The 19,757-nt window shown below is 36.6% G+C and overlaps 1 protein-coding gene across 4 annotated transcripts in view; it reads left to right on the top strand.

Annotated features, from left to right (window-relative positions):
- Positions 1–19,757, top strand: part of Cnc (NFE2 like bZIP transcription factor cap-n-collar) — a 168,931-nt gene that overhangs the window by 4,676 nt on the left and 144,498 nt on the right. The window contains exon 1 of one of the 4 annotated variants that reach the window (XM_076813024.1): positions 13,731–13,917. The exons of 2 other annotated variants lie outside the window; for them this stretch is intronic. In XM_076813024.1, coding sequence (XP_076669139.1) covers positions 13,861–13,917 — 57 coding nt within the window. In that variant the 5' untranslated portion in view covers positions 13,731–13,860. Of the gene's footprint in view, positions 1–13,730; positions 13,918–14,089; positions 14,230–19,757 lie in introns of those variants that run through there. One more of the 4 variants, XM_076813026.1, reaches the window with a different exon arrangement.

A 19,757-nucleotide genomic window follows, 5' to 3' on the forward strand; every position in this document is an offset into this window, starting at 1 on the left:
TTTTCTGCGAATTGATTGTTTTTCCAAATTAAAAATAACCGACATAGCGGGAAGAAGTTAAAAAGAGCGGCTCGTTCGAAAGAGACACGAGGTGGAATTACGCTCCTTTACCCGAACGTCATCACGTGATGTAAATGACCTTATCGTCGAAAATACGATATCGCGTGTATCCATGGATCCTTGTAACGACCTACAGCGAGTAAAAGATTTTCGTTATTTTTAGTCAGATGGACTAAATTCTTTAGCACGTTCACTTCTCTGAAAAAGTCCCGATATATTTGTAACTGGCAAATTTGCTTTCTGCAACTTTCCTTTGTCGCTCGAAAGATGTCTATTTATACTTACAAAGCATAGGAAAGCGATGGTTACTTGTAATAGTAATAACAAAGTTTTCTTTTTTACCTATGATAGTGTGTATATATATTTACATAGTATCAAAATTTGCACAAATTTTTTTTTGTAACTGGTATTTACATAAACAATGGGATAGAACGTTCCGTTAAATATATATGATACTACGCGTATATAATTTTTTCACCTAAAATGCTTTTTAATTTTTAAATGAACAGAGAATATCGTTTATTAGAAAAGTCGTATAATACTTGAAGGAGGCGTCATATTATGAAAATATTTCTTATCTTAGGTGGAAACGTTACCAAGATTAGTATAGGTCATCGTTTCTTCTTTTTTCGTTTTCAATAAAATGTCATTTTTTCATCAGTGCTCGATAACGACTCCCGAAGAGTTCAGCAACGTACGATTCAAGATACACTGAGCAACTAATATTCGGATATTATCCACGTTATTCCCCAATTCAAGTGTCGCTGATGTTTCATTTGGCGTCATCTTGTTAAAGTTACTTACAGTACTCGAAAATCATTGGAAGTCGATAATATGCGTTTAATTGTTGAGTTCGTAAGGGTTGATTCACAGTCAAATCTCAGGTTGTTTACCCATTCTATTCTGTACGTAAAAACATCGTGAATGTCTTCTCGGAATTCTTGTTTTTTTTTTTTTTAAATGGAACTCACGTTGACGGGAAGGTAGCTTCGAATGGCTAAGCCGTTGTTGAAAAAGCCAAAAATTGACGATGGATATTTTGACCATTTTCCGACAAACGGTTACGAAAAGTAGAACACCTTGTAATTTATTGGAGCTCATTGAACTCGCTTTAGAGGCTGCTATCAGGTGTTGATAAAAAAAGAGGGTATTCCACTTAAAGACATAGACCTGACCTCCACATTTTATTAATTTTCTTTCACATTTTCACCGCAATGTTTCCATCAAAACCAAGCTACTTTGGTAGTAAATACTTTTTCCTATAGTTCCACAAGTGGTGTAAATATTTTAGATTGAAAGGTTGCATTGTAGTACCTTCTATAAGTAAGTTATAAGCAGTCTATAGTTGTGTAAACGTTCACTTGGTTTGCAAATAATTCATTGCTCGAAATGTTTGTATTGTGCTTATGTATATGCAAACAAATATTTATATATATACTATTTAGGTATTATTCAATTTTTCCCATAAATTTCTGTTGTAGTTTTATAGTTTTATTTGGTTCGGTTAATTATTGGTCATTAGCTGCAGATATACTAGGCAGTGGCAGTGTATGTTTAAGAATGATTCGAGGGCAATTAGTTTGACGCCATTAAGCTTGCAAAGAATTTATAGTTGGGTCAAGGGTTGAATGGAACCTTGACATTGTTCATGTGACTTATACGACGGGCGCCATGCGATAGCTGACCAGTCGAAGTCGTATGTATTGCTAAACATCCAGGGTTTTGTTCTTAAAGGATCTGGCCACAGAGTAGGGAAGACAAGGATGCCTTCTGGTAAGACGACTGTGAGGAATCACATGTCACTTGCCCTGGGACCTTGGAGCTGAAATGTGTGCTCTTTATAAAATCTACTTAGCCTGTAAATCAATCTGTAATATTAATTAACAAAATTCTAAGTAAGTGGAACGCGCAGGTGGCTGCAGTTGCCACTTCAAGTGTACGAAAACATACCTACTTCTTGATATTTCTGTAACTTTTTATTAAATCCATGGAATTATCATTTATACCATTTTCTCAGCTACATTCTTGGACATCGGGGTTACCCATATCGGTTTATCTGGGTTAATTAATTGCGATCCTATTTGTTAGTCGGCTATTTAAGTATGTAACGAACGTAGGTACAGTATACTTTAGCGCAAGCTGAATTTGTGCTCTCTATTCTGTATGGCATACGTGATTGTATGAAACATAAATCTCAAGGGGCTTTAGGATAAATAGCTTGATGTCAGGCGCAATCGGAGCATGTTAAACATCCATTTTAATACAAGGAGATACACACAACTATTACGTGATCTGCGCAGGAATGGTGTCAACTACATTTAAGCCAAAAATGGTACAGGCGTTCTTCGGTTAGATGAGATCACGCAGGTGTAAAAAAAATCGTACATTTCGCGTTGCAAAGAATTCATTAAAATTTGTATTAATCCATATACCTAATCTCATACGGGATAATGAATTCTGTTATCTTTGTTTTTTTATGTTACATATATAATTCTAGTTTTTTAGCCTGTCTTCGCTAGGCATTACTATCCTATATAATAAGACGCGTAAGATAAAAACACTTTTTGTTGGAAACTCTCCAAGAAACAATTTTCGCTGCGAAATACGAAATTTTACAACTTTGCGTATCAAGAGGGTCTATGTACCTGTCTAATTGGTCTCCTGAAGGGCATTTCGAGGGGCCCAACAAGGGAAGATCCCGAACCCGAGAATTCCAAAAATTCTGAAACTTTGTGAATATATAGGGGATTTTTGTTTGCTGCCCAAATTCACTCGAAGGGGGTGAAATTAATCCCTGAAAATTCGGCTATTTTCCGATTTTGTGTTATAACTCGCGAAATGTAAGAGATAGAAAAAAAGTATCGAGACAAAAGTTACTTCTTTTAAATAGATCTAGCATTTGTTAAAAAAATTATTATACAGTTCATGAGTTATAACAGAAAATCGGAAAATAGCCGATTTTTCAGGGGTCAATTACACCCCCTTAGAGTGAATTTGGGCAGCCAACAAAAATTGCGTTGTAATCAGGGGGAAATTCCCTACATATTCACGAAGTGTCAGAATTTTTTTAATTTCCGGGTTCGGGATGTTCCCTTGTAAGTCAAATACGTGCCCGGGCTCACTGCCCGCCGACATTTGAAACCCCTCCCAGAAACGAAATAGTTCTCGATATTATTACAACAACTAATGTGTGACAAAGACCCCGAATCAAAGAAATTTGTGGAGTATATTCACTCTTACAACAACGCTTTTTCGTTTGCCTCTATGAGAGCCCAAATAAAGGGCGCATTTCGACTTTGCGTTGAGCGCTCGTTTGTATTTCCACCACTTCTTGGAATCCTTCGGTCGAGAGTGGGAGAACTCGTGAGCCAGCCAGAGAGGACGAAAGAGTCGACACGAAGTTACCGTCGGCTACGAAAGAGAGAAAGCATGATACTTTGTCTCGCTTCGTCTTTCAGCTGGAGCTCGAGCTCGACCCGCGTGCAGGCCTACATACAATACAGTAGCGGCTACTACATTGTACATAAATAGCTGTTTTAGGCCACAGGTACTACCCATTATCGAATTTTTCAGTTTTTTTTTTATTTTTCACGGTATCTTTGGGCGCCGAGGAAACTTCGTGCCGAATCTGAACATTGTAGGTCATCGGAAAGTACGAAAAAAGCCTCTGGAAAGATTTTGCTAACAAACGAACATCCGCCTTAACCTTTTGAGGGCCGGGCTGGCGACTATAGTGGTCGCGTAAAAGTTTGGATACTTTGCCGAACATGGTGGTGGTATATGTATGTGCATAAATTTTAAGAAAATAAAATTTACAATTTCAAAGAAAAAATCCGGGCCCTCTAAAGTTTAAGCGTCTTATTATATAGGATTTTACGATAATGGAAGTTATAGATATTAAAATATTAATTAAAAGTTTAATAAGTACGCATTAAAAGATTAGATTATATGCTATACAGATATAATTTCGAAAACAAAAGTTACCTTTTAGAATCAAATATAAGGTGAATGTCCCAATTTCTGCTCATGTCCCCATTTCTGCTTATTTCGTATTTTTCTTATTATTATATGCGTTACGTTTGTACTATATTTGCGACAAAATAATTCTAAATTATTTAAACATTTACGCGAGTGTTGCACTAGCTTGGGGCAATACATACATCGCTATTTTTCATGAGGAGAAATACGGACATTTAGAGCATTGTATATTTAATTACAAATTACTAATAGTTAAACATCTTGAAATATCTTTCTTAAATAGTTTTTGAATTGGTTGATTTATTATTAAAGAATTAATCAATTACTCTGCAAGTTTTGATCGCAAACACATTTTTTACACCTTCTTTATGACGAGTTACCTCTTAAATGAGCAGAAATTGGGACATTCACCTTAATCTAATATTGTCCTAAAAGATATAATTTCTCAGATTTATTATGAATCAGATTTATGCATAATACAAGCATAGTATGTTTACCAGTGCATAAATCGCAGTTCTCCCATACACGGCACACTGCTACACATGCATATTTAAAATATTATTAAAAAAAAATTAAAACCGATTTCAAAAAAATAAAAATGCACTAAATAGAAGAAACAAATTTTTTTTCCCTATTTAATCTACGATTCTCAATTGTTTTAAGTCGGCGTCAGATTGACATAGTGCAAATGATGAGGCGCCGACTTAAAAAATATCAGAGTCGTAGATTAAATAAGGGGAAAAATTATTTTTTACTTTTTACTGCATTTTTATTTTTTTGTAGTCGGTTTTAATTTTTTTTTTTAATTTTAATTTTTAGTTTTATATATATTGTCACAGCATGCTGAGGAGATATGCGCCTACGTACATGAAATAATAATAATTAAGTGACAATAGTCTTTATTATTAACCAGAACTGGCAAAATATTGGGCCAATATTGATGCAGTGTAGGATGAGATCACCAGGGTGCGTTGCCCTGTTTCGAATAAAAAAAGGTTATAAAAATCGGTCTTTATGCTGTTAGGAGTTATGCGGGGACAAACATTAAAAAAAATACATACGGGTCGAATATATAACCTCCTCGTTTTGAAGTCGGTTAAAAAATATGGGGTATTTCAAAGGATACTGTAATAATTGAACATTCCAATCTTTAATATCATAAAATATTCATTTAGAATAATTTAATGATTTCTTACAAAGTTCAATAATTTAGGTTTTCCTTTGGGTGATCCGCGCTTTCGATCGCAGACTATAAATACACATTTCGTCCGTAAGGATATATGTATGTACATACATATCGTCGGCGATCCCAAGCTCTTTTTATCTGGCGACAGTGCATCACCGAATTTTCCTCTGAATTCTCGTGCAACGGCCTCGATAACAAAAATAATTGTATGGAAATACACGGATACCTAAATGCGTTCTCCGAACATCTTTGTGAAAAAGTGGTGGGATTGCCAGATGCGATTCACAGAAAATTGGTGGGAAAAATTTATCGACAAACGTTTCGCGTTCTTGAAATACAAGCTACCTACGACGATTTTTTTTTAAGTTCATCTTTTTTAATTGATATTATTTTTAAGTCAGTTTTCCTAATTGACAGATAGGTAAAATGTGTTTACTTATGTCATTCGAAAATTTTTTTATACACCTGATATATTGCTGAAAGTGCGAAATACTGCATTGTGAGGTAGTATAAACAGCGGCAGTGATATTGTAAGGTCGTCAATTAAATCAGCCGTAAAAAGTGTGCACGTAAGTAAGCAAAACATACTTGAAGAAGTATCCGTTACTGTGTTCTATGGCATATCTGTGTATCTATTTCTAATCACTACTTATACATACACGTGCGCTCTGTTATGCATATTGTGCAATAGATAACTTGGATAAATTGGGAATATAGCGTAAACAATAGTTTGCGACATCTTTTACGTAGGTGAGAATTTCGGAAATGTCTTTTAATTTTGCATCAGTCATCTTCTAATTATGTACTACTTTCTGCGATTAAGTGGTCGTAGAAATGATCACAAAACAAATTATAACTCTTATCGCATACTTTCTACATATGCTGTGGTCAGATTGTAAAATGTCATATGTCCACTTTGCGCCAGAATTAAGACATTATGCACCTCATTACTAGGTCATCCAATAAGTAACGCGGTTTTTCTGAAAGCTGAGTTTTGAACAATAGAATTCCTCATCTAAGACTAGAACATAAAATATCTGCATTCCTTTTGATGATACGAAAAAATGTGGGAATTATTCTGCGGAATTATTCTGTGGCTTATAAATAAAGTAATCTTTTTTTTCGAGGGTTCAAGGTCGTTGCGGTTTTTGAAATGGGATGATGCATTTTCTTTGTCATATTGTTAAAGCTGACAAAAAAACAAGATCAACCATGGTGATTCCCCGGCTCAGGCTTATCTGTAACCAAAAATTCGAAAGGATTCTTAATTTGTACGAGTGTCGCTATCGCCCATAGCTCAATTAATAATTTTTGCCGAAAAATAACCGAAATTTTTCTCGGTGAACGCTTGAGGAAACACTTCTTTGGATGTGTTTGGTCAAATTTCTTTCCAAATCGTCGCAATTTTGTTAGTTATCAACAAAAATTATTAATTGAGCTACGGGCGATAGCGACGCTCTTTTTGTTTCAAATAAGCCTGTGCCGGAAATCATCTAGCCACGAGCATACCTCTTTTTTGTAGGTGTCACATTGACGCTATAAAAAACATATAAAACAAATTAAAAACAATCTTTTAATTTTTTTTTTTTGTATAATATAAGAGTATCTTAATATATTCCTAAAAAATTTATTTCATTACATGTTGTATTTATAGAGAAAAAAATCTTTAAATATAGCTTCATTTTTGGGCCGATTAAAGTAGAATGACCCCTTAAAAGGCAACCGACAGACTGGCGCGTTCGTCAGTTGGCATAGTATATATTTTCATTCATATCCTTTCCTTCGCGGCTTTAAAAAAAACAAAGGCGAAATGATAATCAATATATCAATCCGCAGAAGCACTGTCGGGCTTCGTTAAATGCCACGTTAATAAGCGCGTTGGACCCGCGTTTCACGAAATATTAAAATGCTTATAACTGCAAAACCAAGCATTATCGGACATACGCGTATACCAACTTTTCTTATTATCTTGATGAGTAGAACCGACCCTGAAATATTGACCTATAATATGCAGTAACGAGGCGCTAGCCAGCAGGAAATGATAATTCCTTCTTTTTTTGTTTTTAACTATTTTTACGCAACACATTAAATTTCTAGGTTTTTAAATTCTCTTGCGAAATGGACGTTTGCTCAAGGCAAACTGCCGCCGTGTGTTGACTAATTCGAATAAATTACTCGTTCGATATACATTCTCTCCGCTAAGTTTTAGTAAAAGGCGTTAACGAAAGTGATCGTTCTTAATTCTTCCGCTTATCGATGTACGCTTCTGCTTCGTCGCAATTATGTGCTCATGCGTTGTTAAACTTTTCGGTATAAATGGCGTATATAGGCGCTACGTAAAACTGGTCACTCGTTTACGGAGGGCGTAGGAATGAACATGTACAGTGACGGACAATAGAAAGTTTAAAGTTGGTACCCGTGCACATGAATATTAGTAACATTAGTACTAGAGTGTTTTCCTGACGTTGGTAACAGTGATCTAGTCGGCGGGCATTCTCCCATTCTATACGACAATAAAAAGTCTATTCTTTATGCGACTGTTTTCCCATAGTACGTTAACAATCGAGTTCATTCGAAATATGCAGCGGACAAAAGTAAGTTTAAAAGCTTTAACATTGCCATAAATATATCATAACATCATAAACTAGTAGACATTTGTTGATCTTTCTCTTCCCTTTTATATATGCATTGATTTTAATAATCTTGCGCATCCTTAATTACACAGATAAATGGAAATAATAGAAAATTCGTCGATATTAGGCGCCTTATTGTTAGAGATAGAAAAAATGGATTAACATTTAAAGACATTTCAAAAAGGTATGAAATTTTGATGATGGGAGCTAAACAAATTTGTGATAAACAATAAAAATATGGAACAGTCAATAATTTAATCAAATCTGGTAGACCACGGAAAACATCGCCAAGAGATAATAAGAAAATTTAAATCTTTTTCATATACACGAAAGACCCGTGAGGAGAAGGTTGAATGAAAACGGATTAAACAATTTTACAGCGAAAAAGAAACCCTTTATTAATGCTAGAAATCAAATGAAACGCCTGTTATTTGCTAAACAGCACTTTAACAAGCCCTTATCATTTTGGAAAAGTATTATGTAGTCTGACGAATCAAAATTTGAATTAATGAACACAAAAAAAAAGAAAAAGGGTATGGTGTAAGTCATCAGACCGCCTTAAGAAGCGAAATATCCAATCAACCATTAAATACGGCGGTGGCTCGATAATGCTTTGGGGCTGCTTTTCGAAAACGGGAACTGGAAAATTAGTCAGAATTGAAGGAAAAATGACTGGTATTAGTTATGTTAATATTTTAAGCAATAATTTATCGCAGTCAGCAGAAAAAATGCACTTGGGGTCGTTTATCTTTCAACAAGATAACGACCCCAAGCACACTTCAAAAGTGGCATCCAAATTTTTTGCCGAAAATAACATTAAAAAACTCGAGTGGCCACCACAATCGCCAAACCTCGACCCGATTGAGAATCTTTGGACACTATTAGATGAGCATACTCCCTTAAGAGCGCGTACCAATAAAAAATCATTTTGGGAAGCTCTACAACAAAAGTGGTATACTCTTCCAATAAATATATTAGAAAACTTAGTTGAAAGTATGCCAAAAAGACTGCAAGCTGTAATAAACAGCAACGGAGGGCCTACGAAATATTAAAATGAATAAAATAGTCAAATATAAAGATGGTTATCATAGAAATGTGGGATTAAACTTTCTTTTGTCCATCGACTTTTTTCAGTTGTTTCGTTTTATCAACTATACTATTAACTTTCTATTCCTTTCTGTATTTTTTTTGTTTTCATTACTTTATAAGATGTAAATATTCATAAAAAAAATCATTAGCGTTTTAAAATAAAGTTTCGTTTTGTACAAATCATGGTCTTTCTGGTATAATGTTCCTTTTAAACTTTCTTTTGTCCGCCACTGTAGGTACCTACTTATGTATAGGGGAGACCAGGGCTAGTTGACTAACGAGGTTAGTTGACTAATTCCATTTAATTGCTGTATTATGTTATAAATTATGCTGCGATCCGCGACATTGAAGCATATGGATGACCAGCTTGCCATTTAATGTGTCACCGTGACAAAAACCTGCGTGTTCTATCAGTGAGAATGAACAATCTTAAAAGGTCGGCGCGAAGCAAATAGTTCTGTCTCGACTATTTATGAATTTTTGAAAAACAACGAAACATGCCACCTACTTAGGAACCTGATACTTCTAGCTTCTAAAAAAAAATCGCGTCGTTTGGACCAATTTTAAAAATGCTATTCTGTTTTGAAGGGTGTATGAATACTTTTCGCACCTACTGACTCAAAGAACTGTACAGCAGGCTTTCGGAAACGGCTGAATTGGGACTGACCGAGCCAGAGCAGGCCTCCTACACAGTTGTCAGTGAAATTAGGGACACCGCACGGACACGGAACGGATACGGAACTGACACGGAACGGATATGTGTGCGCAGACCTTTAAACCTGACGCAATGTCGTGCATATGTTCCATTGCGCACTAGTACAAAGGTTAAGAATTGCGTCTGTTCGCTGGCTATCGAAATGATTTCATTGGCACAGCTGTATTGCATTCGTAATAGACAGATTATTTTATTCCCGAGGAGGAGTATTATTTATGCGCAGAATAGAATTTTGTCCGTCTGTAAAGTACATTGAACACTAATGCACCAAATCTACATTGATATGTTTCCTTGGACATAAGTTAATGTATCAATCACAGTTTCACAGTATAAATTACCTGTGACGCAACTGGCTCCCTAAATGAACAAACTCTTATAATTATATATTGTGTAAATCTGAGGCTCGCTTTAGCTGGCAGATAAAGTAAAAGTGGCGATCTTCTATCATTTGTTTTTTTTGTAATTGTGCAAAAATGTAAGAAACTAATTTTCAGTAGTCCAATGTCATCGACTGTCCTTTTGTAAATAATTACCGAAAATGTATTGTATAGTGAAATATATTTTAATAATTACCTTAATATACGACACAAAAGGAATGTAAATATTCCGAAGGATGGTTACGATTTATAAAACCACCGCAATGTTATTCAGTTTTTTTTTTTAAATTGAGTGTTTTGTGTCGCATCGGATTCTGTGGTTTTTATTTGCTGTGAAAATAGGGAAAATAGGCACAAACTAAACAAACAATTGCAATAATCATGCCACTATGCGAGGCAATGAAGAAGTTAACTGCAACTTTTTCCCACCCGTGACGCCACCAGTACACGTGTAAAACAATATGTAACTACCCACTTCATGCATTCCATAAATGAAAAATTCGCGCGCAAATCATTCACACATGCGCACTCATGGAAAATCGTAGTACATGCGCTAGTGGCGCCCTCTGCGCTAGTGGCGCCCTCTGCGCTAGTGGCGCCCTCTGCGCCGAGCTTGCGTCATCTTCCCCATTGTAAAAGTGTCCAACGTTACACCGTGTGCAAACTATCCCCGGTCTCCCTAATTCGGCGAAGTTAACATCAAATGTTATTCCTTGTTTTCTTATCCAAATTTTATCTGAGATTTTCAGTTATGAATATCATTGCTATTGAAGTATACCCCACACGTTTCATTAACACTTCCAATTTTGTTGGCGTGTTTTCGCTCTGTGCATGGTTTTGGCACACTTTTCGCGATGATATTTTCTGTAAAGAATTGACAGTAGGTACTGTCCGATAGTCGCCAAATGTTTACTCTGGCATCAAACCAGACTCGGTGTGCGCTTTGTATTTATTTCGCCGCCTCGGCGATCTTTTGTTCGTGCGGCAATTGCGCTGCTCCTGATAAAAATGAGTCTAATTGTACACCCGACCTCATTCGGGCTATTTATAACACTTTAAGTGGCGTTGACGCGTTTTCACGCCGAAGGATTTGCACCCTGCGCGCGGCTCCAACGTGTTTTTACGTTCATATTTTCTGGAAAGCATCAAAAGTGCAATATTTGCACAGAGCTTGTTGAGCAGAACTTTCTCGACGATAGCCATCGCTCGGGAAGGCCTGACTGATTTCAAGAGGCAGTACTCACAACCTTGCGTCACTCAAACCGTTAATTATTATGTTACGTAACGTTTCAATAGAAATGTATGTACAAAGAGAGTCCGAGCCCAAAGAGGAGGAGAAATTAATAGCATTGTATTGTATATGTACATACGCTTATCGACAAAAATTAAGGAACAAAGCAATTTTGCATGGATCGATCAATATACATTATAAAATTACATAAACAGATTAATATTACTTAAAGTACAAAAAGAATATAACTTTGCACATTAACAGGTGATGCAAATAATTTCGAATATATTTTACGAAGATGATTTTCTGCACTTTATAGCAGAAACTGTGTACAACAATACAGGCAGAAGTTAAGAAACTCCACGTTATTTTTAGTTGTCTTTTGTTTTGTGTTCAGGCAGAGCCAGGTTCGCGTGAAACATCAAGTGTATTTGCATCGCTATACGAATGGCAAGCAGCATGTCATTAAAGTGTTTAAAACGGGACAATGAAAAATAGACATTGCTAAAGCGCTTAATATGAATCGGTATACCTATGATAAGAAAAATTATAAAACGATATCAAGAAAGTGGTAGTGTTGCAACAGCATTAGGAAGCTATGGAGCCGGAAAACAAGTCAAACGATGGACCGTAGAATTGTAAAGTGTTGAAAGATCAAACCGTTTTATAGTTCTGCTCAGATTAAAAATGAATTACAACTGAAAGAAATCAGTGCTAAAACTACGTATAAGTCGCCGATTACCTACTAGAACATAATCTTTTTTTACATGAAGCACCGAAGAAGCCGTGCATTTCTGAGAAGAACATAAAGTTTAGAATTCATTAAGGACCATGTTAACTGGACAGTTCACCAAAGGGCAAACATTTTTTTGGAGCGATGAGAGCAAAGTTTAATTTGTTCCGTAATGATACAACTTGAGACGACCTGTTAGCCAACGATTTAATATTAGATACTTTAATTTAAATGACTATACAATTTGGAAGACGAACAGTATGGGGTTGCTTTTGGATTTAATGCACTGTTGGGCTAACACGAATTAAAGATACTTTGGATAAATTTTTATATCGAGATATATTACAAAATCATATTGCAATTCGCAAACGAAAAAATCTGTGAAAAAACATTAACGTTATTAAGTGGCGATTTAAATCCCGAGGGATTGGCCCTACGTGTTGGGAGCATAAAATCCAGCAACGTTGCACTTCGACAGGGCACGGACTCGGCCCGTCCGGCCCGTCGTCTAAACGAGCGCGGCCACTGGGCCCGGGCCCAGCGGGCAACGAGGAGCCGCCGAACCCAGACCTTCATAAGCTTACCATAGAGCAGGGGTGTCGAACTAGCGGCTCCCGAGCCGCAGTGGCTCCTTCTCCTCTTCGCCTGCTCCGTAGAGCCGTAGGAGAACTGCCCCCTCCACACCTACTTCGCTCTGACGAATTTCTCCTCCGGGAGCCGCGCTCTCTCCCTGCCGGGTCTCGTGCAACGCCTGGAGAAAAATAAGTGGGGGAACCGGCTGACCCGGGGCCCGACTCGTGCGGCTCTCGGAGTGGGGAAGTTCGACACTCCTGCCATAGAGGCTCGGCACGCCACGGACGGCCCGGCTCGGTGACTGTATAAACCGACCTTAACCCGGCGGGAGGCGCACCCCATATTGTAACACAGGTTGTCGCTACCGGGTCAAGAATACCCAAAATTGAAATGTAAAAAACCACGGTTTCAGAATATTTTTTTTTAACTTTGTAATTTTTATATTAAAGTACATCGTTTCAAGAATCAAACAAAATTTATGAAATATCTTAAAATCTTTATTAAAGTTCTTTAAAAAATTGTAACAAAAACTCAAACAGTCTTCATATTTTCGCAACTAGCGCCTCTGTGGTAACTTTTACCCAGTAGCGCCTCCCGCCGAGTTAATGCAATATCGTTTGTTACTTTTGTAGTTATCGTAAAATGATAATCAAACGATAATCATACTGAAACGAGAAGGAAGGTAAGAAGGAAAACAGGAAAAGCATTACCAATGTTTATCTCGTTTAAAAGTCCGTATCAACGTTCAGAATTTGTGTCCGTTGTAACGCGCAAATCATTATTGGAAAATGTATTGCCTTTTAATTAAATTATCGTGAAAAATATCGGTGTCCCAAAGAAATGAATTCGCACATAGGTGGTACATGTATACGATGGCAACAAACATTAGTTATCTAAAAATATTTAATAGATCAAATCGGTTGCGCGCGTAACGAGGTTTCTATTTCATTTAGTGTATCTGAATTTCTTCTTCCGGAGTAAAACCAACACGTTCAAGATATTTTATCAAGCGTGAATTTTCATCGGTCACGTCACGGATATAGTGATCCATAAATTTTCATAAATCAGCATGGTTAACGCATGCAAACGATAACCCCTACCGACCTGGCATGGTTGAGGAACAAAGGTATATTCTTCTTACCTGATCAGCAGTTCGAGTTCCCAGCTTGGTGTCTCCTTGCGCGGTTCGCGTTTATCCTCGAATTTAGGTTAACTGTTGTGCGTATATGCCTTTCTATGCGGAATTCGAGAAGTTGGAGACGCTTCCGGTGAATCGGCGCATAAGATGGCGCGTAAAAAGAGGAAACAGCTTCGAATGATCTCCGTTTTCGTACCGGACGATGTACGTTCTCGACTTTAATCGACCAATCAATTACGCATTACGTGTAGAAAGTGCCATTACCGTTTTTTTTTTCGTGAAATATATTAACCAGACAAAGAATATGCTTTATAAAATACAACTTGTATTTTGTATTATACATTAGGGTAGTAAGAAGTGGACGATACTTTAAGCAGACAATGTACTTGATTATTCGATTTGTTTGAGCGCCATTTTATTGCGAGACAACTTTACAGTCAATTTCTCCGTATCGTTTACAATATTATCGCGTAACGTTATCGCTACTGTGTACAATTTGCAATAAAATATCAGAACGTAAGTTTCAATTTTATGCAAACGAAATGTGTATGAATTAATAATAAAGGGAATTCTGTGGTTGATTAATAGAATCCTCTACGTACACGTTTTGAGAAGAACGAAGAATATTCCTAGTATCATACAGTAGGAAATTATGTTCGATGTAGTGTTGACTATTTCAGTGTTTTGTCTACAACATTATTTAGTTTTTCACACTTCGTTCCCTTATTTCGGACTTGCATTCAGAATTTAATTTGTTGCGTGCAATTTTTTTTCTTTATCTGTGATAAGCAAAGAATAATATTTAGTGAATAGACTAAAAGTAGTGCTACGCGTGCGAGCATATTGTTGTGTTTTCCGAAATCGAAATGATAATTAGTCGACAATGCAGCCATTGCCATTTAAGCGTAAATATTTCAAAGGTGTACAAAAAAGAAGTTTTATATAAATTAGAGAAATCATTACTATTATACAGAGAAATGTATTTGATCGTTTTACAAAAGTGAACAAACTTCAGTAATTTACAACGTTACTTTTTTTTTGTTCCAGGTATGTATCAGCACTTCTACTTATCTCCACGATAGCCGCCGCGTAAATCTTATTTATATTCTAATACTGTGCCTGATAAACATTTATTGAATCGCGGGAGAATCATTTTTCAGAAAGAGAGTGGACAAAAAATATTTTCTGATAACTCGCACTCACGCTTATGGTAAGTTCCTTACTGCTTAAATTTCCAATATCCATAATTCAAAATACTTTTCTGCTTTTTTATTTAGAATTTATTTTTCGTAATCTCTGCTTGTTTTGGGGGGAAAATTTCTAGAGAAAATATAAATCTCATAATTAACGTAAATGACATGATTATCGTTGAAATTTATACTCGAAACAAAACATTTTCAACTACACATAAATGCACTATAATAGCAGGGGAAGGTAGAAAGTATTATTGTTTAGAAACTTCACTACTAATCCACTCGCTAATATTAATTTCTGATAATTAATAATTAAATTAGAGAAATTTTAGTTTAATTTTCATTTTAATTTCAACATGTAAGTAATTACCAATTCCACCTCTTCTATTAAAACCATTCATCAAAAGAAATAGAAAGTAATCCAAGTAAGGATGCTGAATCGGTGTATGAGCATTTGAATTATTTGGAGAAAGTGATTCAAAAAGATCTCCGTCAAGGTCGGCGAGATCGAAACCAGTCACAACACCTTTGCAAAAATAACTACATTCTGTGCTTTACAACGTCGTTTCATCGGGTGCACTGTTCTCATAACCTTCAGAAATTTAACCCACGCAGTTGTCCCGGTCATAAACTCGCGTTTCGCGATTTTGTTTTCATTTTTCCTCGTTTACTTTAACCGTCCTACACTTCATCTGTTTATATTCTATAACTCTTCTTATAACTATGACTACTTTCTGCTATATGTCAAAAACTCTATAGGGACAATTCATCAACTTTGCAATTGTTTTTATTTCATGTATGAATTATTGTTGAAAATTTTAATTCTAATTACAACACAGGTATAATTGCATTTTTACCCCACAGTTGATCGATCTTTACAGTCCTGTTTTGTCGACAGTAAATAAGTTCATTCCATCAGTTGATACAATTGGTTTCTCCCTTGCCTTTTACCGCTACAGTCGTTTTAACATCGATCGATGGTAAATTGTGTCGGATCAAATTTCATAATGCTTCATGAAAAAAAAAATATTTCGTGTCTTCAGCCATAGTCTTTACTGCAGTTCTTGATCGGTTAAGTTTATTTACCTACATTCGCTAATTCAAAATCCTGCTTTAATGAGCTTTTGATATTTCCTACAATAGCAGGTGTTATTCGTTCGTAGATCGAATTGTTTGTTTTATCCTTCAGTTAAGATTGTTGCAACGATGTTTATCTTTTATCGGCTATATAATAGTCTGGTTGAAAAATAAATAATCGTTCTATTTCTTACAGTTCTAATCGTTGATTGGAGGCACTTGTATAAAGTTACAGAAATCATTCTCGAGGCATCGTCTAATTTTAAAAACACATGGTAAAGAAAGTTTACCGATAACCCGTCGTACTTTGTTCAACGCGAAAGGTGGAATTCTTTCGAAGAGATCGTGTGTCAGACGCTGTGTTTAAACTTCGTAAATTATGTCGTAAACAAAGAAAATCCACGTGTAGTAAACACGCACATGTACATATATATATATATACTACATCAACAAAATGTATATGTAACGTGTCAATGGTATAAATTGATATTACTGTTCGAAGTTATCAGCAGATAAAATTAATCTATTTCCACCACAAGTTGGCACTGCTATTTTAATGGCATACAGGGTGGGTCGTGCAACTGGTACAAGCCATATCGTTTTTTTTTTTTTTTTTTGGTTGTAATTGGGAAAAGTTGAATTTCGCTGAAAAATTCGTTTGAAGAATTGAAAAAATCTATTTTTTACGACCAAGTCGCAGTGGCACCTATTTTTTAAATGAAGCCATACGTTCTTTTTTTACACAAATTAATCTTTTCCGATATTCCACGGATAACAGTTTTGTGGTAAATGGATCAAAAATGTAATATGTTGCGAGAAATTTTAAGTCGGTACCTTTACTGAAGAATATGTTCAGACGCTCCTGGGTACTGCCTTTCTGTGGAGATTTTGAAATAACGAATTACAACACATTGCGCAACAATAATTACTGATTAGCTTGAATTGATTATGAAAACGGCGAAGAAACGTTGCACGCATAAACATCTAACACAGCTTTAATCTGCATATAGACGTTGAGTATTGTAACTCTGTATACATATACATTGCTCGTTATATAACAAATAATTTAACAATTGATATTGCGTAAATGTCCACGAAATTTAAATTACTCTTGTATTTTGTCAGAACCCAGTGGAAGGTTGAAATATTTTCTGTTTGTTAGATGAACTGTGAAGATAAATGCTGCGAGTTTTCGCGTGTAAAAATAATTTGAAAAGTTCATGATCCACATGTTTTAGCTTAGCTGATTCTAAATCACGATTATGAGAGTAGCACTGTTGGCTCGCATATCAGGCCAGTTTACGCCGAGAGAAATGAGACTCGTGACATGTACAATAAATGCTAGATCCACGCAATTATTTAAATACGAAAATATGTACCTCCAGTAAAAATTACAGCTGTCGCTCTTGACAGTGGTTCACTGTGGGAGGTGACTAAAGACCTTGATTCTGAGTAGCATTATCACGGGTGTGTAATACAAAGTAGCACGTGAATGGTATTCTTTTGGAATATATAAACGCGATACATATAAAATGAGACACGCAAGGCATGGTAAGTGACGATCTCATAAACTATTTGTTTAAAAAGTGTTTTTCGAGAAAGTTGAAGTACATAATTTAGGAGACGTACATTTCGAACATATTTACTATTTCATATGTGATCAAATCCTGGAAATCTCTTTTTGTAAACTTAGTGGAACATAAATGTAGTGCATATTTAGATAAAGTCAGTGACCATAATTATTCGAGATCAATGAATTAATGCTTAACTTATTCGTCAATATGTTGATGCTGTGTATTTTTTTCTATTATTATTGCTGGGGAAATAATTAAAGTTCAAGTTGTAACTCAGTGGCGAGAGACTAATTGTGAACTCGTTCAAGTCTGGAGTTATTTCGATGTAAGTTTCACGGCTCCTTGGACGTTTTCGTGTATCCCTGTGGGAACCGACAGCAGCGCTGATTTGTTGATATAGCCGTATAGAAAATAATCAAGAGAAGTTGGTACAGTAGCCTACAGTATAGCCTACAGCCGCGTCCCGATCTGAACCGAGCGGCGAACCGAACGCCACTTGAGACTCCCTAATGCCGCGTTCCTACGTGTATATATCTAGCGATATCCGCCAGTTTAGACAGAGTCTCGTGGCTCGCGACAGCTAAAGATTGAAGGACAGAGAGTGTTTAAAGTAGTGCAGACAGGAAAGGTTTGCCTGCCATATGACACCGAGGAGGGGACCTCGGGACCCTCGACCAAAGGAAACTCAGGCTCGCCGAGATGTTCGGGCCATAGACATATATAGACGGAGCGTAAGCTGAGGGGGGTGTAAGATTCGCGGTAAGGGGAGTGATACAGGCAAATCGGGTAACACAGTGGATATGCGTGCCGAATGCTTCCGAAGCTAACCCGACGTCGGGCCGACGTGCCTGTATCTGACCTCTGCCTTTTCCCCTCCAAGCCTACCGTTCGCCTCGCCGATAGTCCCAGCTTCTGCTCCGTCTACATATGTTTATGGTTCGGGCTGTTCCCAGCCGTTGTCAGTAAAGTCCCTAACCATCAAAGGAATGGCTCACCCACATGGGGTAAACAACTGTAGTGGTGCGTCCCTGGCCCTCACACCACCATGACTTGTTGTCCTCCTTGCCACTGGGGGTGTCAAGTAGTTTGAAGAAGCAAGACAAGTTGGTGATAAACGAAGAGTGTCCACAGACCTTCCCAAGCGTACCTACGCCTACGGTTCGAAATGTCTACGGGACTCTCAGAATAGTTTCATCGTTCGCACGAGCACCATGTCCGCGGATCAAGCAGCCGCTGTGTATATCTGCATGTATTACATTTATAAAAAAACAGACAGCAACAAACCTTTGGTCTGCTCCACTCTAAACACTCTCTGTCCTTCAATCTTTAGCTGTCGCGAGCCACGAGACTCTGTCTAAACTGGCGAAAATCGCTAGAAACATACGTTCCACGTGTAGGAACGCGGCATTAGGGAATCTCAAGTGGCGTTTCGGTTCGCCGTTCGGTTCAGATCTGGACGCGGCCGTAGGTGGTCAAGGTTGCTATGTTAATTTCCTTGTCCTTTGGAAGTGTCAGAAAAGAATTTTATTTATCATATTTTATAAACATTAAAGCGTCGCGTGTCAGAGTACCGCCACGTTGCATCTGTAGGTATCTAAAGATGCATAGCATACAATATGTAAATGAGTAATGAGCTTTAATAATTCATCAGGCATTATGAAAATATTTGAAATGAACCTGATTTGAATAGTAGAGTTAGACTTCTTCTCCTTGAATGATCGCGTCTAGTGAAGTTGCTTGAATATGAACTACGATGCTGTAGAAGAACATACTGTTCTGTTTAAAAAAAACATACAGACTTATTAGCGATCTTGGGTTCTTCTTGATCCTCTCGCGCACAGAGAAACAACTCACTTGCATTTAAATGTATGAATTTGCTTACTATTCAATGTTGCTTAAATAATATCTGTTTACATCCTCAATATTTTTATTTATACTTGCTTATCCCTCTTTGTATTTGGCCTCGTATATTTCATATCAAATAAGTTTCAAATAACATTTTATAAATATGCATATCTTATTCTCCTGCTAAATAAACACAGACGTATTTACCTACAGCCGGTATAGAAAATAGCGATTAATTTGCAACATAGTGATTAATTTAAATTACAACGTTGTATAATTACGTTTATCAAACAAAGTTTGTAAAACAAACATATCATACATATTCTCTAAAGCTTCTAGAAAAATAGTAAAACAA

This window comes from Andrena cerasifolii, chromosome 5 (assembly GCF_050908995.1).
Source record: "Andrena cerasifolii isolate SP2316 chromosome 5, iyAndCera1_principal, whole genome shotgun sequence".
Classification (NCBI taxonomy): domain Eukaryota; kingdom Metazoa; phylum Arthropoda; class Insecta; order Hymenoptera; family Andrenidae; genus Andrena; species Andrena cerasifolii.